This window comes from Canis aureus, chromosome 5 (assembly GCF_053574225.1).
Source record: "Canis aureus isolate CA01 chromosome 5, VMU_Caureus_v.1.0, whole genome shotgun sequence".
NCBI classification, from domain to species: domain Eukaryota; kingdom Metazoa; phylum Chordata; class Mammalia; order Carnivora; family Canidae; genus Canis; species Canis aureus.
The window spans coordinates 2,532,453-2,559,943 of record NC_135615.1 but is presented as its reverse complement, the minus strand read 5'-3'; the positions used below and the strand labels follow the sequence as shown (position 1 = coordinate 2,559,943).

The window sequence follows — 27,491 nt, the reverse complement described above, 5'->3', positions numbered from 1 at the left end:
ATGTGACCATTTCACAAACGTGATATATTCAGTCTCACTAGTAACATTGAATTCAAACTGGAATGACAAGGCTTCTTTTTGATGATTAAGGGGCGTGTCTGTGTGTGTGTGTGTGTGTGTGTGTGTGTGTGTGTGTGTGTGTCTCATGGCAGCCAGTCAACTGAGAAGGGTCTAAAATTTTATCCTGTTTACAAGCTAACTAATTAGCCTACTGTAAATGCATCAGTGGTGATGGAGGACATGAGACCCCTGTGTCAGAAATGAAAGATTTTATTACTGTCAGGACAACTAGCAGCACGTGCATCAGCATATTTGGTTCAGGTCCTCTTATCCCTAGACCCAATGGAAGTGTCACCAGTGGCCCAGGTATAAGGCCTGCACTTTCATTGGGTTATATTGTAGAAGAAGTTGTGGTACCTCCAGTGGGAGGGAGATATTACCTATGTTCTCAAGACTTGCAAATATTCAGGAGTCAAATGGAGAATTGTTTTCCAGTACAGACAATAAAAGTTGTGAGATGGACAGTTTAATATCAGTCGGTTAGAAATATCAATTGATTCGGTCCTCTCAGAAAATAAGTGAACACTAAGCTTTTTAAAATGATGTCAAAAAAAATAAAAATAAAATAAAATGATGATGTCATTTGAAACATTCTATTTTACACTCCTTTCAAAGAACATAATCTTAAGTGTTGAAGTGTTTTTATTTAGAAATCGTAATTATTGGAGTTGAAAAGTATCCTATGATGAATGAATTGATGGAATATTAAATCATTTAAAAATGTTTTCTGTACAATTTAAAATAAAATACTTCAATTAAAACATGTATATTTTATTACTATTCCTGTGTAAGGAAAGAAAATCTGTATGACTTGAAAACTCTAGAAGGAAATACCAAATATAAGGTGGAAAAGATAAGACTCATTTTGTATTAGTGCATTGTTTTCTTGGAGAGAATGACATACTTTAATCATTATAGCCAAACCTTTGTGTAAGATAGAAGATAGACCTATTTTTAAAACCAAATGATATTTTATAAATCAAAATTTAGTTTTACTTCAGTACGAGGAGGTCTCAAACATCCACTTAGTACTTAATCATTGTAAGGCAGTGTTCCAAGTATTTGACATTAGTTATCTCCTATGGCTCTTAGAGAAGCTGAGTAGACAGTAGTCTTCTAGTCTATAAATGCATAAACTGAGGCACAGAAGTTACATAATTTGTTAGAGTCCTGCCAAATCCATGTTTTTAGCCACCAGGCTAAAGTGCTATACCAAATATAACACATGTTCAGTACTTCAGTGTCTTCTTTAATATCTTAATTTTTGTTTGGCATTTGTATCACATTCTGGATATTAGAGACAATGTGGCAATGCATAGCTAATTAGTTTTATTAACGTCAGTCTCTGATGTTATTATAAACTGTTGAACCATCTAAAATTGAGCATTCAAACTAATCATCATTGTTATGTACCTTTTGTCAAACATGTACTCAGTTTCATTTTGTTTGAAAATACATTCTCTCAATCCCCAGGAAATCTACCAACTAGTTTCTGCTTCATTGAATTCAACTAGAAAATTGAGCGAAGGCATTTTTTTTAAGCTACTTACTTTATCCAAGCCATTTACTGGTTTTAAGTAAGTTAATGACTACATTTCACTTGTGAAATTATAATATTGCACTGGGAAGTAATAAACCAGTACACATTCTAATATATGTTTACATGAGTCGATTTTGTTATAGGACTCGTGTCACTCTTCACTTGCTTATTAGCAATTTCAAATAATGAGGTATAGAGCTTTGGTGACTACAATATGTTTTTTTAATCCCTTCAAAATCAATAACCGTGAAGTATGTATTTATCATCTAGGAAAACAGGGTAAAAAAGATGTATCTTGGTTGCTTTTGAAAGCCCTCTTAGGTGTGTGGACCATAGAGCCCAATGACGAATTTGCCGTGGTGTGACTTCTTCACTCATCTCCCATTTTTCCTTTGCTTCCTTTTAATTGAAATTACTTCTGGTTATCTGACTTATTATATGTGATCTCTTAAGAAGTCTTTTTCTCATCCTAATCTTTTCTCCCATTCGGAATACTACATCAAAAACTTGATTTTTAAAAGATCTCTGCTTGATTTCTAAGACTGCTTAAGTATGGTAACATTCCCAAAACCAATGAATATAATCATCTTTGTACTCTATAGTGTTGTTTTATTTTTAAGCCTTTGATTCTTTGCAAAGTCACTTTTCAGAGACATTATAATGTAGTGATATTATGTAATAAAAAGGAATTTATGAAAATATTGTAAGGTTTAAAAAATCAATAAGAATAGCCTTTATTGTAGGAAAATCTTATGCTCATGGTAAAAATGGCTTAATGTTATAAAGACACAATAAAAATCACTTGTAATCTTGCCACCCAAATATAACCACTGGTAAAATCTTCTAATGTTCATTCTTTCTGTGTTTCTCCTAAAATGACACCCCTTACTCCATTTTGATAGTAATTCTCACTCTGTATGAAAGTTAATTTATTATATGTTTAGAATTTAATTTTTTTTACAACAAATATTTTACTATATTTTATCTTCTCACAGATTCTGACCCTGACAGTAACTAGTTGGCTAGGATCACATGCATTACTTAGTAGCTTTGGTCACTCTTCCTTGAGTAAAGAGGAGTGAAAAAACATGGCAAAACTCAAGAACCATAGGCCTTTGATGCTGTTTTCAAAATCCCAGCTCAGCCACTGCAGGGAAAGGTGAAATCTTTTCTAGATAATTTCCTTGTAATAAGACTTCCTACTTTATTGTGAGGATTAAATGAAAGAGTATATGCAGTTTGTGTTGTGTTTTAGATGTTTGGTAAAATTGGTCCTTTCTCTTTTCTCTAAAAATTTTGTTTTTATATGTAAGGTGCTTTGCATGTAGTGATATCTGCGAGTCCATCACAGCTTTCAAGACAGATGAAGTTATTTTCTTTATTCTGGTTAGGAATATAGGGCAATGATGATATGAATAAGGACATGGCTGAGGCAGGTCTCATGCCCAGCTCAGTTACTCATTGTACCTCTGCACATGTTGGGTGTGCCCAGTACATTTCTAGAAATAATCTCATGTACAGTGTTTAGTAAACCTTATTAACAAATATTTTGCATGTCAACAACACAGCTCTGTTATCCAAACTGTGCTGTGCACAGATTACTGGGAACTTGTCATGTGGCTATGTTGCTCATTTATGTTTGGAAAAAAGTTTAAACATAATTCATTAAATACCTCATGTATTTTGAGGCACTTGGGTGGCTTAGTTGGTTAAGTGGCTGACTCTTGATTTTGACTGAGGTCATGATCTCAGGCCCCCTTGGGGGCTCTGTGCTCACACCAAGTCTGCTTGAGATCCTCTCCCTCCTCCTGCTTCCCCTTTCTCTGCTCATATGGTTATGCACTGTCTCGTTCTCTAAAATAAAGTAAATAAATCTTTAAAATAAAATCCTGGCATGCCTGGGTGGCTCAGTGATTGAGTGTCTGCCTTTGGCTCAGGGACTGATCCCCGATTCCTGGGATCGAGTTTCTGCATTGGGCTCCTTTCATGGACCCTGCTTCTCCTCCCTCTGCCTGTGTCTCTGCCTCTCTTTCGGTGTCTCTCATGAATAAATAAATCTTTAAAAAAAAATCCCATATGTTTTGCTTATTAAAATATGCTTAACTATTATGTTGAGGATTAAATTGAGGTTCTATCAGAGACTAAACAGAGACTAAAGAAGTAGATTCTTTACTAAATGGCACATTTAGTCCCTCAAAATATATTACCAATTATTATTTTAATTATTTGTTATACATTATAAAATTTTAAGTTTCTTGCCTCTTTAAGAAATGATTTGCATGGTGTCTGGGTGGCTCAGTCAGTTAAGCGTCTGCCTTTGGCTCAGGTCATGATCCTGGGTCCTGGAATCGAGCCACACATCTGGCTCCTTGCTCAGCTGAGAGCCTGCTTCTCCCTCTGCCTCTGCTGCTGCTCCTCCAGCTGTGCTTTTTCTGAAATAAATCTTAAAAAACTAAGTGATTTGTAGTAATCACTAGCAAGAAATATTTTTCGATTTTTTGTTTATTAATTTAAATAAAAGTTTTATTTTAAAACTATTAAAAACTATTTAAAAGTTTATTTTAAAATTATTTTAGTTCCTATCAAATATTAATTTTGAAACCATTTTTAAGCCAAGGAGAAGTTGGTTTTTTTTTTTTAACAAGAATAGTTCTGTATTATTTTTAAAACTATATTTTAATATACCACTGAGTAAAATATGTCTTTCTTTACTTACCCAGTTATTACTTCCTTCACCCCCAAAATAAAACATTTTAAAGTGTCACCTCAATAAGGATTAGAATATTATTAGAAAGGTGAGATGGTCAGATTACAAAATCCATAAATTTCAACAATCCATAAATTAGAGTAGTTTTTCAGAACTGTTTGGGAGAAAACAAATGGGTGTTATTCTGGTAAGTAAGCCCCATATGAAACCAGATTGATTAGGCTGATTAAAATCCTAACACCTAATTGGTGGCTGCCTGGCCATTAGTGTGTGATGGGGGGACTATAAGTAGTACAGAGGCACTTCCTGCAAAGCAAGTGGCTTCAGTATTACTGAAGTGATACACACTTTGAGTGGTCTTCTGGTTGGCATAAATAATGCTAGGAGTGAGGCACATGATGCCAGGTCAGATGCTGGGATTAGTTATTGAATTCAGTGATTCTTAGTAAGGATTAATATGTAAGGCTTCTTCCATGTGTCATGGGAGCACAGTAAAAAGTGGAAAAATGACATGAAGGGAGAGAGCCCAGTATATGATTGGATATTGGACCAGATGTCCTCTCATACGATTCCTCTATGCCCTGAAATTGTAATAATCTATGAGAAACAGACTTAACATTTTGGAACTTAATTTTGAGATTCTACTCTGCATGTAACAGGTGCAAAGATACATACTTTTTGTTGTTCTCTGTAGTGAGATCACTTTCATAAATCAGCACCATCTGTTCTTCTTTTAAAGACTCTTCTCTTGCCTTGGGCTGTGTGGAGTCATGTTGTGTACGTTCCAAAACAGGAAATGTTTCATATCTGTGGTAAATGAAAATTTCATGGACTGTGTTAAATACTAGGCTTGCCATTCCATTTGATCAGTATTAGGTTGAGATGAGAATGGAATCCTGTTAAAGAGATAAAGCTCACAATTGATATTCAATATCACAAGTACTGAATAATTCCTAATATAAGCCACAATTACTTGGTTTTGAGCTCTGGGTTGTATGGTGTACAGTTTATATTACAAAGAACTGCACTGCATTTAAAGGTATAACAGTTATTAATTTCCCTCTACATGACAAGAAAATATTTTTATTTTCATAGGTCTTATTATCTAGTATTGTCTATCCTTACAGGATTTGAATTAGTTTTTTTTCATAAATGTTTTTGCTCAAGTGGAATATAATGATCATGAAATAAAATTATATTATACATTTCCTGATATTATTTGTTTAGAAGGTTGTTGTAGATTTATCATCTTAGTTGAGAAGTCCCCCTCCCATAGATGTTTTCAATTGTTTTCCGCATGTGATGGGAAATTACTTTTCCCTGGTGATTTGACCAATTAATCAAGTTGTGGCAACCTTAACACAAGAGCCTTCTGGAATCGTATTTGTGATGCTTAGGGAATGTGGAAAGAGCTTCCCCTTGGAATTATTGTTCTCCAAATGTGATCCCCCCAAAAGTGATTTAATTCATGCTGTGAACATCCAAATAAATATTTTTGGGGGGCATGCTGTAGCTCATTAGTAGTTAACATGCCTCTCATTAAGTTTGGAAAGTCTTGGTGACAATCTAAAAAGTATGAAAAAGACTGTTTACTTAAGCATTTTTTGTAGCAATATAATTGAACCCATTAAATTATTTTATTGTTAAGATTAATAAAAACACTTGAAAAATATTGTAAATTTGTTTAACAAGATACCACCAGAACTTTCATTTCCTTTTATGTTTCCTAAACATAAAGATCAAAGATAGGTATGCAGGAAATGTAAGGAGGCAAAGTAACTTTAGTTTTTTATAAAATGTTTCAAAATGATAAATTATATCTTAAAATTGTAGGCATTTCTTTTCAAGTAATATCTATTCACAGCATTTAATTCCTTGGAACTTAGAGTTTAAATATAGACATACAGATGGTTGGTTTCTAGATAAAGTTTTATTGTGTTCCTGTAAAGCAGAAAGTGTGCTTTTCATTTCCTTGCTTTATAAGCAAACCAGTTACAAATTTGTCCTCATATTTTGTATGCTGATTGATGAAGGCAGCATTCAGTTTTTAAGTGTTTTAATTACAGATCCTTTCCTTCTTTGCAGTAACATCTACATATGTTTTGGGGTGTTTACATTTTTTAAAATCTGTGACTATGGAGAAGATACTTAGTACTCAAAAAGGAAAAAATACAACTGGATAATTTTTGAAGTTAAAAGGAGAATTAGGTGGTCTAGCCAAATTTAGTTTTCTTAAATACATGTGAATGCCCGTGATTTCAGAATGTATCATCCCTTAGTTCTGTAAGGGCTTTTTTAAGTTGAGGGTAGCCTTGATATTACTCATATTATGGAGGAGAATAAGATAATTATTTTTTCCAGAAGCAGAGAACAAATAAATTCATGTATCTTTATCCTCACTTGTCTAATATACATTTCTAATCCGATCTAAAACTCATCCTCCACACCCAAGCTTATCAAATATTAATTTTCTCCTATTCTTTTCTCTCCTTTGACTAGAACTCTTCTATCTTTTTAAAAACTTGCTTAAATCAATGTAGTATGGTAGGCACAGGGTTCACAAAATCATTCCCTTCTTTTGCACGAGAACTTTGGCTATTTTTTTGGCTTTTTCTGAAAACCTGATAAAGGCTTCCATCCGTTATCTTTGGTGAAAGTGATCTCTAGTAAATTGCATATGGATGGACTAAAAAAACTGTAAATATATGACAAGCAGCTCTGCCTACAATGTTGTTTTGGGGTACCTACTTCTGTGAGGCTTTGTAGCCAGGGATGCCCTTGCAACCTGCTGATGTGAGTCCTTTTCTGCACCTGAGCTGCCAGCTGGGGGATGCACACAATGTGGACTGCTTTTCTCAAAGATGAAAGCAGGATGCTACCTTGCTGGCAAGTTGGACTTCCTGCCATAGGGTCCTTCGGGCATCTCAAATATGTCATCAGAATAAAAATATATAAATAACACTAGAAGGTTTTTAATGAAAAAACAAGCACTCTGTGTTCTGCTCCTCATGCTTCTCCCAGTCCCTCTCTCCAGAGGACTATTTATATAGACATTGTGGTATTTACTTCCATGTTCCTAAATAAAATTTTATGTTGTTCTTTCCTGGTTACCAGTTATTGACATCTGTTGACTTGCCACAATGGAAGATGAAGGTTTTTCCCTTTTATGCCACTTTTACTTTTCATGTTCTCATTTCCTCGCTATTACATCATGAGTCTACATGAAATCAGTAGCCTGTGTCACATTATATAGCAGTTTATGGCTCACTGCATAACCAAGTAGGTACTCTGATTAAATATTCTTTCCTACACATTTTCCTTTGTTGTTCCTGGAGTCAACTGCTTTGACCTTTTAAAAATCTATTTTGTTTTATCTGTGTACTTCGGAAACCTACCCCCGACCCCGCCCCACATTCTCTAACAGGTCTGTCAAAATATTTCCCAAGTATTCAAAAATATCAGACCAATTATTAATCTCTTTTTTCTCAGGGAGATTGACTTTCCAGACTTCTCTTCTTGCTCTAATCTGACTTGGCTTCTGCTTCTCTGGGCTATCTTTTCACCTTGTTTTGGGACTTTACTTCGGTTCCATCCATTGCATAATTGAATTTCTTGGGTTTTGCTGGATTCCATCCAAAAATTCTTTATACGAAAGGGTCCATGGGAAGTAAAGAGTTTGCCCATCTGAAAAATGTTTTCAACTTCCGTACTTGATTTTTGTTTGGTGGTTTGTTGAACATAGAATTCTCCACTGAGGGGCACATGGGTGGCTCAGTGGTTGAGTATCTGCCTTTGGCTCAGGGCATGATCCTGTGGTTCTGGGATTGAGTCCCACCCACATCGGGCTCCCCACAGGGGGCCTGCTTCTTCCTCTGCCTGTGTCTTTCTTATGAATGAATAAATAAAACTTAAAAAAAAAAAAGAATTCTCCACTGAAAAATTTGTTTTAATATAGAAGGTATGACTCTTTTACCTAGTAGAATTTAATATTACTTGAAGAAGGCATTGTCATGATAGAGCATTTTGTGGCTAATAGTTTTAGTTTGCTGGGAGTCATACAAATGCTACCATTTGGCAATGCTTACATTAAACTCTGCTTTGGGGAGACAGTTCTCCTTTCCTCTCTCCCATTTGTGTATGTCTTGAGAGCAGAGGCCTTTATCCTGGACAATCCTGCAAGGATGTATGTGCAGCAAAGAGCCTTGGAAGGCAGATCCAGGGTCTCCCTCATAGCACCGGACAGACAAGCTGCTGTCTGTGTAAGATATTTGGGTTCCCACGCTCAGGTTTATTATTCTGTGTGCACCACTGTTCCCTGGTTTTCTCCACATCACTCTGTGAGAATTTTCACTGGAGAGAAGTGTCTAAAAAGATGATACTCTGGCGATTACTGTAATAAGCTGTCCTTTGTCTCTGACCCAGGGTTCTTATTTTTTCCACTAGCATTCATGCCACTATGCAGGCTAAGTTAGGAACTTTCAAGTGGGATCAAATCATAGATTTTTCACAATTCTTGACATCTGTTTTTCTTCTGAAAATTTCCTCAACCAGTAACCCATAGTGTTGTGTTTTGTCCTCGTGCCATTTATTTGGTTATACCCAATATTGTTGTTTACATTTTTTAATGTGTTTTCTCATTTCAACGACATTTTATGATGAAGATACTTTGTATATAGCAAAATGCAACATGAATCAAGGTTTGTGAATGTTTTTAAAATGTTGATTTTGTAATTTAATTGAGGATGTAATATGTTTACTATTAAGTTGTCTTGTAAGGCCCAAAGTATGAATGGATGAATATATACTCTTAAAATATAATTGTGTAACATTCCCTTAAATTGTTTATTTGAGGTGTGTTTTATATGTCATCTATCATTTATTTGTCTTTTCAGTACCAGCTGACATTTGGTGGGCAGTTACTGTGTATTAGGCACCACATTATGCTTGTTATATGGATTACATTATCCCTTTTAGTAGTTCTAGAAATATGTTTTTATTGCTTGTATTTTACAGAAGGGATAGAAATATAAAAGAGGTATATAACTTGCTAAGGATATAAAATTGGCAAATAGTAGACTTAGCACTCATACTCAGGTCTGTTTAATTCTTGAACCCAGGTTGCCCTATAAAATGCTATAAAATGGAGAGAAGGGCAAAGATAAAAAAGTATATTGTCTCACCTGGAAGTTTTTAACCTTGTGTAGTTTAATATTTTAGGCCTTTAATATTGATTTGACATAAATAAAAGCCAAGTTTCATTTTCTATGTCTGTAATGGAATTCAGTAACTGTTCAGTCACAGCTTTTTAAAAGTACAAAACAACAAAATAAAGCAACGTAGGAGCTGATTTTTACACATCCAGAATTTGGGAAATTTCAAGTTGTGGTTCCCAGAGCAATTGCAGGTCAGCCCAGGCGGTCAGTGTTGTGATCTAAACTGAACACCATATAGAGCTGCATGAAATAATATTCTGCATGCTCTTGGGGGCCAGATAATGGCCACTGTGGGGACAATGAATGTGTAAATTATCAGTTACTGTTTTATCACTGTAGTTTGGGGCCTTTCATTTATGTGGCTGTGTCATAGTAGAACTTAGGTGTTTCTACATCATGGTGGCATTTCACTGATGCTTAAATTATTAATGAATCCTGAAATGAAATGTTTTTAATTGGAAAGATTATTCTGATGTTTTCCATCTGATTTATAAATGATCACTTTGCTCTTCTCCCTACCCCTACTGCCAATGGAAAAACCATAATTTTAGGAGTTCTTGTTTACATCTAAAGCTTGGTTTTTAGGTTTTAAGATGCTGGTTAACCTTTGAAATGTATTGTGTGCTTGTGCTTAAAAGAGATAGATGACTGAGAAGTGCATAGTAGAGCCTCTTAAAACATAGGATCATCAATCTTCAAGTACCTTGGCTTAATGCAGTGCACCACCATTGAGGACACATGGAACCTATCTACAACTCATAGAAAAACTTGGTGCATTCACTTTCTTATTTTGGTAGATACTCAGAGGAAATGTCAAGTGGGTATTATTGACTGCTCTGTGTTGCCTTAATATTTCTCGAAGAATTTAAAATATTATTTAACACCGTGTTGAACCTACGACGTTTATCATTTTGTTGATTGATGTCTTTGCTGATGGCATATAAATTCCTACTATGACTCTTTCAAATACGTAATTAAAAATATAAAATTTTTCTTTAATAGTAGATTCCTATATAGGTGGTTTAATAAATTCACATAGAAAATCCCTGTTACCAAATTTATATAGTGGAAAGGATGGACCTAACAAATTATAAGTTATACATATAAACTTCTAAGAAATAGATTAAATAAATTTTATTTATGTGTATTTGGAAACTTATTACCCCACAGATTTCTAGGGATGATTATGTTATTATTAGCAAAATATATAGAGTATCTATTGGATACCAGACACTGGATCCAAGATGAAGCACACTAAGCCTCTTAGCAACTATGATTGGAGGTTTCAAGGCTTTTCTAAATATTCTAATTTGGTTCCTAAGACTTTTGATATCAGTCAGTTATGTTTATCATTTTCCCAATTATCCTGAAAAGCCAACTTAACTGTGAACTCTTTAATGAAAAGACAGTGGCCAAGGTCATAAAATAAGGCATATTCTTAAGTGGCATTTCATTCATTCATTCATTCATTTATTTATTTTATTTTTTTATTTTTTCATTTCACTTATTTTTGCGCTATCACATTTATTCCGCATGTAACTTTTGTAGTGGCAGCATACTTACCAGTTTCTACAACATGTTGGAATATAATTTTTACAAAATAATACCTTCTTAAAAGGAGGAGTACAAAAGTGGGGGTTGATTATTTTGCTGTTTGTGCCTCTCCCTATGCTTGGTACTTCATAATGGAAGTAAACAGAAGTGGTTCTTTATGGTGAAGATCTTAATGTCTTCATAGATACCTCTAAATAACCAGTTAACTGACTTAGGGTGACTTGATGTGAAATTGCAGAGGATGAAGGATTTGAGTCTAGGACGATACTTAATGCATGCTCATTTTGAGCAGCTGATGTAGTAGGAACTGAGGAACTTTGAAGATTTTGGTAGTTGTTAAGGTTTTTAATGCTCTCAACTATTTGGATTAGTAAAAATTTTAAACATATTACCCATTACCTGTACATTTACTTAGCGTAACATTGTAGTAATGTGTGATTATTCCTGAAAACATACACCAAAAAGTGAAATAAAAATGATAAGAAAGTTCACCTAAGTAGAAGCACTTTCCTTTTTGCAGTGGTGTCTTGTCCACCTCCTTGGATATGCTAACTCAGGGGGCTGTTGCTTTAAAATACAGCTTGTCATAGAGATATACCTGTCTGGGGCAGCCCTGGTGGCTCAGCGGTTTAGTGCCGCCTTCGGCCCAGGTTGGGATCCTGGAGACCCTGGATCGAGTCCCACATCAAGCTCCCTGCATGGAGCCTGCTTCTCCCTCTGCCTGTGTCTCTGCCTCTCTCTCTTTCTCTCTATGTCTCTCATGAATAAAATAAATTAAAAGAAAAAAAAAAGAGATATACCTGTCTGATCATTAAAGGTGATTGTCCCTAGAGAAAGGACCTAGGTAACACCTATGATGTAAACCATCAAAATACCTATTAAATTCCCATTTTATCTAATTTCCTTTCACATTATGGAAGTAAACCTAACAGAGTATACTTTTCTTTGTGATGTGTGTCTCTTAGGATGAGGATGGGACAGAAGACAACAGTCGTGTTGAACCTGTTGGACATGCTGACACTGGTTTGGAGAACATATCCAGCTTTTCTCTAGAGTAAGTTACTGATGGTTTTGTTGTTGTTGTTGTTGTTGTTGTTACTGGTGGTTTTAACTAAATTTGCAATATAGCATCACTGATATCAGCAAGTATTCCAAAAGCATATGGCATGCGGAATGTTTGTGCTTAAAAACATGCCTTGCATTGATTTGTTTTCCAAAGAGCATCTTTCATCTATTGAGTTAATTACCTAATGTAAGAAATATAGCATGGAAATCACATGTCCTGAGTTTCATGCCTTGGCAAATACTATTGAATTATAATACAAAATAGTATTTGATTGAAAATGTTTGTTGTGTTAAGGGCAGTGTAACTGTTTTCAAATTGCTTTGTATGTCAGTGTTTTGGTCATTGTTTGTTCTTCAACTTCGCTAAATTAAAAAAATGTGTAGATAGGTGTTACTTGAAAAACCAGTTAGAATTATCTAAGCATTAGTCATTTGAATATATATTTTTTCGATTTGAAGAAATTGAATCTCTCAAGATATTTGTTGAAAAATTAGAGTCATAGGTTAGGTATAACCTTAACTTTAGATATAACTTAACCATAACTTTAGATATAAAAGGACAAAGAAAACATTACTATCTTATCACAACATTACAGTTATCTTAAGTATTGCCACATTTAAGTGGATGGTGTTCTCAGGACTTCTTCCCATGGTAGTTTAGACCAGGGAAGCAGTTATTCTGAAATTTTGTATGACTTTGGGTGAAAGTTGAGGAGGCCTAGATAATTAGCATTTAAACTCTTAATTCTGTCTTTTCTTGGTCTTCCAAAGGAAGGCTCTTAGAACTTTCTCAGTGAGATTAAACAGGGTCTAGAATCAGTTATGTTTAGAAAGACAGCAACCAGCACTCTCTATTACATTTAAGAAGTACTTGCTATGTCCTAGTTCTTTTTAGAAAGAGTGTAGAATAAATAAAATAATTTATTAAAGTTACCATATTATTTTCAGTTGACAAACTAATCATTAGATATTCAAATGATATGTAATAGTGTCTAAAATAAGATGTGAAATCCTATGAAATTATAAAAAGTCAATTCATTTAATTATTACTACTTCAGTTAATATTTTGGCAGTATTGCAGAATTTTAAATTTTTTCCTAGTTTCTGTGATTAAATCTATGCACATATTCTTAATTTTGTTTTGATTTGTTTGATATCACTATATTTAATTTTCTTTTAGTCTTTGAATTATATAACCAGGACATTAATAGTATATAGAATAACTTTAGGTTTTTATTGAAGAAATACATTTGAAGAAAAAAAAAAAGAAATACATTTGAAAAACTGACATTTCCATTATATAAAAACTATACTGCAATTTTTGTCAAATCCATTGGTAATCTTTACAGTTGTCCAGGTTGCTTCAACTAAAAATTTAATTGAAGTATTCTTTTTAAAAAATTGATTGTCAGATAAGACCTGTTTAGGAAATTTATAAAGAAAATGAAATCTCATTTAAAAAATTAAGAAAATTTACATTCTCCAAATTATACGTTTTCATTAAACTCAGGTTTATTATATTAATAGTACTTTAGTTATGTAATAGAAGTAACTTCCTGTTACTTATATCTCTCTTCATGACTTTAAAGTTCAGTTCCAAACGTTTATAGAAAGTGTTTGATTTTTAACAGATATCTATTGGTTTTGAGAAACGAGTTTCATTCCCTGCATTGTGGTACATATACAGAAGTTTAGGACCTTGAATTGTTGTGGAACAATGTGGGAAGTAAAGATAGCTTGATCACACGTTTGCACAGTCTCCTTCAGAGGCAGAAGCTTTGACCTCATTGGAATAGTGGAAGGATCAATAATGTGACTTATGCGGGAGCACTTTGTAAACTTTAAAGTGCTGTGCAGCCAAAACACCTTCATTCGTTTAATCTTCATTATCCTTGAAATAAATACCGGGATGGAAAATTTTCAGTGGAAATCTAGAGATTTGACTTACAAAGTGTGTACTTGTACTATACATAAGAGTGTGGTCCGAGAGAAATGGTTCTGTATCATTTTAATGTAGTCAATTCTGATGATTGCTCTCTCTCCATGCCATCAGACTAGCGTTCAGGTATGTAGTGTTTAATGTCGCTCTCATCACCATGCCTATATTCCAGAATGTGTATGTGTATGTGTGTGTGCTTGATGAAGTTTTTGTTTAGTTCTCTTTTGTTTATTGTACATCTGTGTTGTAGCAGTTTTTTGGTTTGGTTTGGTTTCGGTTTTGGTGTGTTTACAGTACCTGTTCATGCTCCCTCATTCATCATTGTCTCACAGTGATATGGTAAAGCTCGTACAAGTCCCCAACGATGGAGGGCCTCTGGGAATCCATGTAGTGCCTTTCAGTGCTCGAGGCGGCAGGTAACGTATCTTGGAGGTTTTTAATTGAATCATAATGTTGAGTGTTTTATCTTCATTTATGCTCAGATAGAGAGTGGCGTTGATTTAGCATATGCTTAATAGAAACAGTTTCATTTGGGGCCAACTGCTGCTTCATTCATACGGATACATCCTAATCACAGAAAGCACTTAGGCTGATGAGGAAATCAAGCATTTAAATTATTCTGATACTGTTATTGGTCATCACATATTCCTGCAAACATTTAACATTGATGTGTATTGATGAAACACTTTAGAGTCAGAGATCCAGCTGAATTTACAAAAATAAGGGAGAGCTTAAGGCAGTTTTCTGGAGAAATTAATCCAATAAAAATTATCTGGATAACTTAGGTAATGATTCATTTTAAATTCATTTTTAGGTTTATTTAATTCTTAAATTTTGTAAGATTTTTATGATTACGTTTGGAATTTTTAAAAGTTAAATAAGCTATAGATTTATTTCCTACTGTGGTCTGTGGCTCCTTCTCTTCAATCTCTACACATTCATTTTTTTTAACAAATTATTTTTTATTGGTGTTCAATTTACCAACATACAGAATAACACCCAGTGCTCATCCCGTCAAGTGCCCCCCTCAGTGCCCGTCACCCATTCATCTCCATCCCCCGACCTCCTCCCCTTCCACCACCCCTAGTTCGTTTCCCAGAGTTAGGAGTCTTTATGTTTTGTCTCCCTTTCTGATATTTCCCACACATTTCTTCTCCCTTCCCTTCTATTCCCTTTCACTATTATTTATATTCCCCAAATGAATGAGAACATACACTGTTTGTCCTTCTCCGATTGACTTACTTCACTCAGCATAATACCCTCCAGTTCCATCCACGTTGAAGCAAATGGTGGGTATTTGTCGTTTCTAATGGCTGAGGAATATTCCATTGTATACATAAACCACATCTTCTTTATCCATTCATCTTTCGGTGGACACCGAGGCTCCTTCCACAGTTTGGCTATTGTGGACATTGCTGCTAGAAACATCGGGGTGCAGGTGTCCCGGCGTTTCATTGCATCTGTATCTTTGGGGTAAATCCCCAACAGTGCAATTGCTGGGTCGTAGGGCAGGTCTATTTTTTAACTCTTTGAGGAACTTCCACACAGTTTTCCAGAGTGGCTGCACCAGTTCCCATTCCCACCAACAGTGTAAGAGGGTTCCCTTTTCTCCGCATCCTCTCCAACATTTGTGGTTTCCTGCCTTGTTAATGTTCCACATTCTCACTGGTGTGATGTGGTATCTCATTGTGGTTTTGATTTGTATTTCCCTGATGGCAAGTGATGCGGAGCATTTTCTCATGTGCGTGTTGGCCATGTCTATGTCTTCCTCTGCGTGATTTCTCTTCATGTCTTTTGCCCATTTCATGATTGGATTGTTTGTTTCTTTGGTGTTGAGTTTAATAAGTTCTTTATAGATCTTGGAAACTAGCCCTTTATCTGATACTTCATTTGCAAATATCTTCTCCCATTCTGTAGGTTGTCTTTTAGTTTTGTTGACTGTATCCTTTGCTGTGCAAAAGCTTATCTTGATGAAGTCCCAATAGTTCATTTTTGCTTTTGTTTCTTTTGCCTTCGTGGATGTATCTTGCAAGAAGTTACTGTGGCCGAGTTCAAAAAGGGTGTTGCCTGTGTTCTCCTCTAGGATTTTGATGGACTCTTGTCTCACATTTAGATCTTTCATCCATTTTGAGTTTATCTTTGTGTATGGTGAAAGAGAGTGGTCTAGTTTCATTCTTCTGCATGTGGATGTCCAATTTTCCCAGCACCATTTATTGAAGAGACTGTCTTTCTTCCAGTGGATAGTCTTTCCTCCTTTATCAAATATTAGTTGACCATAAAGTTCAGGGTCCACTTCTGGGTTCTCTATTCTGTTCCATTGATCTATGGGTCTGTTTTTGTGCCAGTACCACACTGTCTTGATGACTACAGCTTTGTAGTACAACCTGAAATCTGGCATTGTGATGCCCACAGCTATGGTTTTCTTTTTTAAAATTCCCCTGGCTATTCGGGGTCTTTTCTGATTCCACAAAAATCTTAAAATAATTTGTTCTAACTCTCTGAAGAAAGTCCATGGTATTTTGATAGGGATTGCATTAAACGTTTAAATTGCCCTAGGAGCCATTCACATTTTCGCAATATTAATTCTGCCAATCCATGAGCATGGAATATTTTTCCATCTCTTTGTGTCTTCCTCAATTTCTTTCAGAAGTGTTCTATAGTTTTTAGGGTATGGATCCTATACCTCTTTGGTTAGGTTTATTCCTAGATATCTTATGCTTTTGGGTGCAATTGTAAATGGGATGGACTCCTAATTTCTCTTTCTTCAGTCTCATTGTTAGTGTATAGAAATGCCATTGATTTCTGTGCATTGATTTTTGTATCCTGCCACGCTACTAAATTACTGTATGAGTTCTAGCAATCTTGGGGTGGAGGCTTTTGGGTTTTCTATCTATATTATCATGTCATCGGCGAAGAGGGAGAGTTTGACTTCTTCTTTGCCAATTTGAATGCCTTTAATGTCTTTTTGTTGTCTGATTGCTGAGGCTAGGACTTCCAGGACTATGTTGAATAGCAGTGGTGAGAGTGGACATCCCTGTCTTGTTCCTGATCTTAGGGGAAAGGCTCCCAGTGATTCCCCATTGAGAATGATATTTGCTGTGGGCTTTTCGTAGATGGCTTTTAAGATGTTGAGGAATGTTCCCTCTATCCCTACACTCTGAAGAGTTTTGATCAGGAATGGATGCTGTATTCTGTCAAATGCCTTCTCTGCATCTAATGAGAGGATCATATGGTTCTTGGTTTTCCTCTTGCTGATATGATGAATCACATTGATTATTTTATGAGTGTTGAACCAGCCTTGTGTCCCGGGGATAAATCCTATTTGGTCATGGTGGATAATTTACTTAATGTATTGTTGGATCCTATTGGCTAGTATCTTGTTGAGAATTTTTGCATCCATGTTCATCAGGGATATTGGTCTGTAATTCTCCTTTTTGGTGGGGTCTTTGTCTGGTTTTGGAATTAAGGTGATGCTGGCCTCATAGAACGACTTTGGAAGTACTCCATCTCTTTCTATCTTTCCAAACAACATTAGTAGAATAGGTATGGTTTCTTCTTTAAACGTTTGATAGAGGGATCCCTGGGTGGCGCAGCGGTTTGGCGCCTACCTTTGGCCCAGGGCGCGATCCTGGAGACCCGGGATCGAATCCCACGTCGGGCTCCCAGTGCATGGAGCCTGCTTCTCCCTCTGCCTGTGTCTCTGCCTCTCTCTCTCTCTGTGTGACTATCATAAGTAAATAAAAATTAAAAAAAAAAAAAAAAACGTTTGATAGAATTCCCTGGGAAGCCATCTGGCCCTGGACTTTTGTGTCTTGGGAGGTTTTTGATGACTGCTTTAATTTCCTCCCTGGTTATTGGCCTGTTCAGGTTTTCTACTTCTTCCTGTTCCAGTTTTGGTAGTTTGTGGCTTTCCAGGAATGCGTCCATTTCTTCTAGATTGCCTAATTTAGTGGCGTATAGCTGTTCATAATATGTTTTTAAAATAGTTTGTATTTCCTTGGTGTTGGTAGTGATCTCTCCTTTCTCATTCATGATTTTATTAATTTGAGTCTTCTCTCTCTTCTTTTTAATAAGGTTGGCTAATGGTTTATCTATCTTATTAATTCTTTCAAAGAACCAACTCCTGGTTCTGTTGATCTGTTCCACAGTTCTTCTGGTCTCGATTTCGTTGAGTTCTGCTTGAAACTTTATTAATTCTCTTCTACTGCTGGGTGTAGGATCTATCTGCTGTTTTTTCTCTAGCTCCTTTATGTGTAAGGTTAGCTTTTGTATTTGAGTTCTTTCCAGTTTTTGAATGGATGCTTGTATTGCGATGTATTTCCCCCTCAGGACTGCTTTTGCTGCATCCCAAAGATTTTGGATGGTTGTATCTTCATTCTCATTAGTTTCCATGAATCTTTTTAATTCTTCCTTAATTTCCTGGTTGACCCTTTCATCTTTTAGCAGGATGGTCCTTAAGCTCCACATGTTTGAGGTCCTTCCAAATTTCTTGTTGTGATTTAGTTCTAATTTCAAGGCTTCATGGTCTGAGAATATGCAGGGGACGATCCCAATCTTTTGGTATCAGTTCAGACCCGATTTGTGACCCAGTATGTGGTCTATTCTGGAGAAAGTTCCATGTGCACTTGAGAAGAATGTGTATTCAGTTGAGTTTGGATCTAAAGTTCTGTAGATATCTGTGAAATCCATCTGGTCCAGTGTATCATTTAAAGCTCTCGTTTCTTTGGAGATGTGCTTAGAAGACCTATCAAGGGTAGAAAGAGCTAGATTGAAGTAACCAAGTATAAGTGTATTATTATCTAAGTATTTCTTCACTTTAGTTATTAATTGGTTTAAATATTTAGCAGCTCCCACATTCGGGGCATATATATTGAGGATTGTTAAGTCCTCTTGTTGGATAGATCCTTTAAGTATGAGATAGTATCTTTCTTCATCTCTCACTACAGTCTTTGGGGTAAATATTAGTTTATCTGATATAAGGATGGCTACCCCTGCTTTCTTTTGAGGACCATTTGAATGGTAAGTGGTTCTCCAACCTTTTATTTTCAGGCTGTAGGTGTCCTTCTGTCTAAAATGAGTCTCTTGTAACAGCAAATAGATGGGTCCTGCTTTTTTATCCAGTCTGAAACCCTGCGCCTTTTGATGGGGTCATTAAGCCCGTTCACGTTCAGAGTTACTATTGAGAGATATGAGTTTAGTGTCGTCATGATATCTATTCAGTCCTTGTTTTTGTGGATTGTTCCACTGAACTTCTTCTTAAAGGGGAATTTTAAGAGTCCCCCTTAAAATTTCTTGCAGAGCTGGTTTGGAGGTCACATATTCTTTCAGTTGCTGCCTGTCTTGGAAGCTCTTTATCTCTCCTTCCATTTTGAATGAGAGCCTTGCTGGATAAAGTATCTTGGTTGCATGTTCTTCTCATTGAGGACCCTGAATATATCCTGCCAGCCCTTTCTGACCTGCCAGGTCTCTGTGGAGAGGTCTGCTGTTACCCTAATACTCCTCCCCATAAAGGTCAGGGATTTCTTGTCTCTTGCTGCTTTAAGGACCTTCTCTTTATCTTTGGAATTTGCAAGCTTCACTATTAAATGTCTAGGTGTTGAACGGTTTTTATTGATTTTAGGGGGGATCTCTCTATTTCCTGGATCTGAATGCCTGTTTCCCTTCCCAGATTAGGAAAGTTTTCAACTATGATTTGTTCAAATACATATTCTGGCCCTCTGTCCCTTTTGGCACCCTCGGGAACCCCAATTAAACGTAGGTTTTTCTTCCTCAGGCTGTCGTTTATTTCCCTTAATCTATCTTTCTTGGTCTTTTAGTTGTTTGTCTCTTTTTTCCTGTTTCCCTCTTTGCCATCAACTTGTCTTCTATGTCACTCACTCGTTCTTCCACCTCGTTAACCCTCGTCATTAGGACTTCTAGTTTGGATTGCATCTCATTCAATTGATTTTTAATTTCTGCCTGATTAGCTCTAAATTCTGCAGTCATGAAATCTCTTGAGTCCTTTATGCTTTTTTCTAGAGCCACCAGTAGCTGTATAATAGTGCTTCTTAATTGGCTTTCTGACATTGAATTGTAATCCAAATTTTGTAACTCTGTGGGAGAGATGACTGCTTCTGATTCTTTCTTTTGAGGTGAGGTTTTCCTTCTAGTCATTTTGCTCAGTGCAGAGTGGCCAAAAGCAAGTTGTATTGGGAAAAGGAGAAAAAGAGAGCGCGAAAGAAGGAAAGAAAAGAGAAAAAGAGGAAAGAAAAAAGAAAGGAAAAAAGAAGAGAGAGAAAGAAAGGGGGAAAAAAGGGTGGGGGTAGCAATCAGAAATCTAAAAAAAAAAAACAAAACAAAACACTGGGGAGTATCTTCTGTTTCTGTATACTTGTATACTTTAAGCCCCTTGACTTCCCCTGGAACTTGTCCGTCTAGCGGGTCTTCTGGGGGAGGGGCCTGTTGTGCTGATTTTCAGGTGTTAGCAGTTGGGGGAGCTGCTGTGCCCCTGCCTGGTGCAGGGCTCAGTGGGGGTTGTTTACCCCGTGAGGCCCCAGGCGGAACAACCACAGTGGCGGGGCCAGCTCTGGAGCCCTGGAGTCAGCTCCTGCAGTAGTTCCGGAGCTCTCGGTCTGCAGGGCCTGGAGGCTCCGGGCCGGGCCGCTGATCTGCTCAGCTCAGGGCAGGAGCGTCCTCGCTGTCCTGGGCCCTCCTGACCTCTGCCTGTCCCGGGGGAGGCCGGATCCTGGGCTGTGTCCCGGCGCCCTGTGCTCCCGGGCCTGCACTGTTGGATTTGCGTTCCCATCCCGCAGCGCCCTCCGCAGAGCCGCCCCCGAGCCCCCCCAGCTGCTCCCGCCCCGCAGCCCCCTCCGCGGAGCCGCCCCCGAGCCCCCCGAGCCCCCCGAGCTGCTCCCGCCCCGCAGCCCCCTCCGCGGAGCCGCCCCCGAGCCCCCTCCGAGCTGCTCCCGCCCCGCAGCCCCCTCCGCGGAGCCGCCCCCGACCCCCCCCCCCCCCGAGCTGCTCCGGGTCCCCCGTGCGCGCTGCAGCCCTTAGGGAGCTCGGCGCACTCTCCTGGGCGCGCAGTTGCTGTTACTGTCCCCGGGAGCCCGAGGGCATCCCCGCCCTCCTGGGTCCTGCTCCACCTCCCCGCGAGCCCCTTTCCGCCCGGGAAGGTCGGTGCAGCTCCTGCGTCTCCGGGACGGGGCTCTCCTGTCCTGGGGACACTCGCCCCGGCCTCAGCCCGGCTCCTCGCGGGCCCCTCCCCCTCGGAGGCCTTTTGTTTCTTTATTTCTTTTTCCCCGTCTTTCTACCTTGATAGAAGCGCAAACTCTTCTCACTGTAGCATTCCAGCTGGTCTCTTTTTAAATGTCAGGCCGAATTTGTAGAGTTTCAGGGTGATTTGAAGGTTATCTAGGTAATTTGGTGGGGACAGGTGATCTGGGGACCCCACTCTTCCCCCATCTTGCCCCTCCTCTCTCTACACATTCAAATGTCATATTTTGTACTGTTAATGACTTCATTATTTTATAGAACGTACATCTTTAAAGACTTCAACTGTTATATGAGTTTCTTTTATTCTGCTTTTTTTGTGGAAAAATCTATTGGGTTTATTAAACATTTTGTTTTAGTATCTTTAAATACTGTGCATTAAGGAGGGCACATCATGTGATGTGCACTGGGTATTATACACAACTGAAGAATTATTGCACAATATGTCTGAAACCTAGTACTTTATATTGGCTGACTGAATTTAAACAAAAAATAATTTAAAAAAATACTGTAAATTGATTTTGCGACTAAATGGTTGATGGGCCTCTGTCAACAAGTGAAGTGCCTACATCCTTGCCCTGGAGGACTGAACTGTCAAGTGGTTGAAGATTCCTTGTATCTTCTCTTAAATCCGCATCCAGAACTACCCCGTGAAGTATATTTATGAACTGTTTGGCTTCTTATTTTAGACTTCTTCTTTCTCTATTGTTGTCATTATTTATTTTTTTTAACTTCCTTTTTCACTGGAAGAAAGGGGAAAGCTGGAAAGTGGCCTTACATCAGTGACTGAGAACTTGAAGCATGGTTTACACCGTTGCTAGTGAATTACAAGCAGCTAGTATTGTAAAAAATCAGATGGACCGTCAGCAATAAGTGTGTGATTAAATGATTTAATTTTGTTAATTGAATATTTGAGCAATTGTCCTACCTTCCTGGTAATTGCTCTTAATTGTGGTGACTCCAGGTTTCATCTCTTTGGTAAAGCACATACTTTATGGAATGTCTGGAAGCTGAGACTTGGATTTGCCGAGAACTCTGCGGGAGTAAGAGGCTTGACAGTGTTTTATAACAAGCTGTGAAATTCACCTTGGATTTTGAGGTGGTGTTATATTCATGGGGCTGTGACTGCTTTCACTTTTTTCCTTCCTTCTCATCTTTATTTATTTTTAACTCTGGAGAAGCATTGAAATTTCTTCAAGGCATTTTAATTTAAACACGCTTAGTTCTTTTTCAAAATGGCCTTTGCCTTTATTTCCTGTAAAGAATACAATTTAAAAGGATCTCAAAAATTAAATCTTTTTAAATTTATTTCATGAGTAGAGCAAAAGGTAAGGTAAAGTGTATGAATTATAGCTTCCAAATATTAGTGTACCTTTATCTCCTTTGAGATAGAACTTTTCACAAATGAAATTCAATTGTGTGTATATGAGCTCTGAGCCAGTATTTCATTCTTTATTATTGAAGTATATAATTGGTGTGTACAACATAATATTATTATCAGGTGTTCAACGTAGTGGTTTGTCATTTGTATATATTATGAAATGGTTATCATAGCATGTCTAGTTACCGTATCTCACCAAAGTTAATAATATTATTTTCTATATTCCCTATGCTGCACATTATGTCCCCACAACTTATTTATTTTATAAGTAGCAGTTTATTTCTCTTGATCCCCTTCACTCGTTTTACCCATACTCAAACTCCCTCTCCTGTGGCAACTACCAGTCTGTTTTTATGAGTCTGGTTTTGCTTTGTTTTGTTTGTTCATCTGTTTGTGTTTTAGATCCCATATACAAGTAAAATAGGGCAGTATTTGTCTTTCTCTGACTCATTTCACTTAATAACTTCAAGGTCCATCCATGTCACAAATGGCAATATTTCATTCCTTTTTTTTTTTTTTTTTGGCTGAGTAGTATTCTAGTGTGTGTCTACACCACATATTTATCCATCCATCTGTGGATAGACACTTAGATTGCTTCCATACCTTGGCTATTGTAAATAATGCTGTAATGAACCTAAGGGTGCTTATGCCATCTTTTTTAGTGTTTTATTTTCTTTGGATAAATACCTTAGAAGTGGAATTGTTGGATTATATGATAGTTCTATTTTTAATTTCTTGAGAAACCTCTGTACCATTTCCATAGTGGTGGCACTAATTTACATTCCTACTAACAGTTTCCTTTTCTCCAACAACCTACTTGTTTTAGTGTGTGTGTGTGTGTGTGTGTGTTGGGGAGAGGGGGGAAGGTTGATAATAGTCATTCAGGCAGGTGTGAGGTGATCTTATTGTGGTTTTGATGTGCATTTCCCTGATGATGATATCAAGCATCTTTTCACATGCCTGTTGGCCCATCTATATGTCTTCTTTGGAAAAATGTCTACTCAGCTCTTCTGTCCATTTTGAAATTGGGTTTTTTTGCTTTTGAGTGATGTGAGCTCTTTATATATTTTAGATATTAGTCACTTTTATAATATATGATTCTCAATTGTTATCTCCTATGTAGTACATTTGCCTTTTCATTTTGTTGATGGTTTCCTTCACTTACAAAAACTTGTTCATTGGATACTCTCCCATTTGTTTGTTTGTTTACTTATTTATTTATTTATTTATTTATTTATTTATTTAAAGATTTTGTTTATTTATTCATGAGAGACACACAGAGAGAGGCAGAGACATAGGCAGAGGGAGAAGCAGGCTCCCTGTGGGGAACCTGATGCATGGGACTTGATCCCAGGACTCTAGCATCATGACCTGAGCCAAAGGCTGACTCTCAAACACTGAACCACCCAGCTGCCCCTGTTAATTTATTTTTAAAACTTTTTTTGTTTGTTATATATATAGAGAGGGAGAGAATCTTCAAGCAGACTCCCTCCTGAGCTGGGAGCCCAGTGGCAGACTCCCTGCTGAGCTGGGAGCCCTGAGATCATGACCTGAGCTGAAATTAAGAGTTCAGCACTCAACCAACTGAACCATCTGGGCACCTCTCCCATTTATTTATTTTTGCTTTTGTTGTTCTTGTCTGTAGAGGAGGTTCCCCTACCCCCCCCCTTGCCCCCCCCCAAAAAAATCACTAGGCTGATATCGAGGAGCTTACCACCTATGTTATCTTCTTGGAATTTTATGTCTTCAGGTCTTACATTCAAATCTTTAATCCATTAGTAGTAAAATTTTGCATATGCTTTAAGATCGTGGTCTAGTTTCATTCTTTTGCATTAACTGTCTATTTTTCCCAACCTCATTTGTTGACAGGACTGTCTTTTCTGCATTGTATATTGTTGACTCCTTTTTTTGTAAATTAATCGAACCTCTGAACATGTGTTTATTTCTGGGCTGTCTGTTCTGTTTCCTTGATCTATGTTTTGTGCTAGTCCCATGATGTTTTGATTATAATAGCATTATAGTGTAGTTTGAAATCGGGTAGTTTAATACATCCGGCTTTATTCTTTTTTCTTAAAATTACTTGGGCTATTCTGGGTCTTTTTTGCTTCTGAACAAATTTCAGGATTATTCATTCTAATTCTGTGAAAATTGTCATTGAAATTTTGATAGGGATTGCATTGAATCTGTAGATTGCTTTGGGTAGTATGGACTAGATGGTTTTTTGTTTCTGTCTCCAGGCTGGATTTTCGTTTCTTCCTTTACTGTTTTCTTGATCCATTGATTGTTAGAAGTCTGTTGTTTAGCCTCTATATGTTTGTGTTTTTTCCATTCTTTTATCAAGGGTGCTTTCTAGTTTCATTCTGTTGTGGTTGGACTAGATGCTTGACAGGATTTCTTTTTTCTTTTTTTTTTTTATAATAAATTTATTTTTTATTGGTGTTCACTTTGCCAGCATACAGCATAACACCCAGTGCTCATCCCGTCAAGTGCCCCCCTCAGTGCCCGTCACCCATTCACCCCCACCCCCCGCCCTCCTTCCCTTCCACCACCCCTAGTTCGTTTCCCAGAGTTAGGAGTCTTCATGTTCTGTCTCCCTTTCTGATATTTCCGACACATTTCTTCTCCCTTCCCTTATAGTCCCTTTCACTATTATTTATATTCCCCAAATGAATGAGAACATACACTGTTTGTCCTTCTCCGATTGACTTACTTCACTCAGCATAATACCCTCCAGTTCCATCCACGTTGAAGCAAATGGTGGGTATTTGTCGTTTCTAATGGCTGAGTAATATTCCATTGTATACATAAACCACATCTTCTTTATCCATTCATCTTTCGATGGACACCGAGGCTCCTTCCACAGTTTGGCTATTGCGGACATTGCTGCTAGAAACATCGGGGTGCAGGTGTCCCGGCGTTTCATTGCATCTGTATCTTTGGGGTAAATCCCCAACAGTGCAATTGCTGGGTCATAGGGCAGGTCTATTTTTTAACTCTTTGAGGAACCTCCACACAGTTTTCCAGAGTGGCTGCACCAGTTCCCATTCCCACCAACAGTGTAAGAGGGTTCCCTTTTCTCCGCATCCTCTCCAACATTTGTGGTTTCCTACCTTGTTAATGTTCCCCATTCTCACTGGTGTGAGGTGGTATCTCATTGTGGTTTTGATTTGTATTTCTCTGATGGCAAGTGATGCAGAACATTTTCTCATGTGCATGTTGGCCATGTCTATGTCTTCCTCTGTGAGATTTCTGTTCATTGACAGGATTTCTTAAATTTGTTGACATTTGTTTTATGGTATCACATGCAATTTTCTTAGAGAATGCTCAGTGTACATTTGGAAAGAATGTATATTATGTTGCTTTTGTATGGAGTGTTCTGTACATATTAAGTCTGGTCTAGTATGTTCTTTAAGGCTGGTATTTACTTATTTGTGTTCTGTGTGGATAGTCCTTTGATGGAAGTGTGATGGTAATGTCTTCTTATTATTGCTGTTAATTTCTCCTATGTCTGTTAATATTTGTTTCATATATTTAAGTGCTTCTCTGTTGTGTACAATTTTAAATTTGTTGTATCTTCTTTTTGGAGTGACCTCTTTATGCAATGTCCTTCTTTGTGTTTTGTTACAGTTTTAAGGTCTATTTTGTTTGATATAAGAATTGCTACCCCAGCTTTCTTTTTGTTTTCATTTGCATGGCATATCCCTTCATTTTCAGTCTTTGTGTGTCTTTTGGTCTGAAATAAATCACTTATAGGCTCGTATGGATGGGTCTTGTTTTATTACTCATTCAGCCACCCTGTATCTTTTCATTAAAGAATTTAGTATTTATGTGTCAAGTAATTGTTGATAGGTTTGTACTTATTGCCATTTTGTTAAATTTTTCTGTTTGCTTTTATAGTTCTCTTCTTTTTGACTTTCCTTGTGATTTGATGACTTTCTTTAGTGTTATGTTTAGGTACCTTTCTCATTTTGAGTATCAAGATTTTGGTTTGTGGTTACCATTATGTTCATATATGGGAATGTGTTTGAGTAACATTTCACTTAAGTTAGATGGCATTCTTTTTTTTTTTTTTTTTTTTTAAGGATTTTTTATCTATTCATTCATGAGAGACAGAGAGAGAGACAGAGAGAGGCAGAGACACAGGCAGAGGGAGAAGCAGGCCCAATGCAGGGAGACTGATGTAGGACTCAATACCTGGTCTCCAGGATTACACCCCAGGCTGAAGGCAGCACTAAACTGCTGGGCCACTGGGTCTGCCCGTTAGATGGCATTCTAAATACACTACATTTTTACTACCCCAAATATAAGTTTTGGAAGTCATATCTTACCTCTTTTATTTTGGTTATCTCTTACCCAATTATTGTAGTTTTAGCTGACTTTACTACTTTGTCTTCATACTGTCTTTATAACTAGTTGATCTACACCCTTACTGTGTATTTCCCTTTTCAGTGTGATTTTTTTTTTCTCATTTATTTTCTTACTTCTCATTATGGCCTTTTGTTTAGAGTTTAAGGAAATCCCTTTAGCAGTTGTTTTGAAAGGCCAGTTTAGTGGTGTTGAATTACCTTAGCTTTTGCTTTTCTGGAAAACTATGTCTGCTTCAATTCTGAGTGATAACCTTGTCGGGTAGAGTATTCTTGGTTTGAAGTTGTTTTAATTTTGTTTTTTTCCCCAGAACTTTGATTATATAATGCCAACTTTCTTCTAGCTTACAGAGTTTCTGCTGAAAAATCATCTGGTAGTCTTATGTAATTTCCCTTATATATTACTAGGTTACTTTTCTC

At 37.1% G+C, this 27,491-nt stretch overlaps 1 protein-coding gene across 26 annotated transcripts in view; it reads left to right on the top strand.

Annotated features, from left to right (window-relative positions):
• The window catches only part of PARD3 (par-3 family cell polarity regulator), a 648,392-nt gene that overhangs the window by 350,026 nt on the left and 270,875 nt on the right, over positions 1–27,491 (top strand). For 24 of the 26 annotated variants that reach the window (XM_077896595.1, XM_077896596.1, XM_077896591.1 and 21 more), the window contains 2 exons: positions 12,040–12,128; positions 14,411–14,494. In XM_077896595.1, the coding sequence (XP_077752721.1) occupies positions 12,040–12,128; positions 14,411–14,494 (173 nt within the window). The remainder of the gene's footprint in view (positions 1–12,039; positions 12,129–14,410; positions 14,495–27,491) is intronic. The other 2 variants (XM_077896592.1, XM_077896584.1) reach the window with 1 other exon arrangement.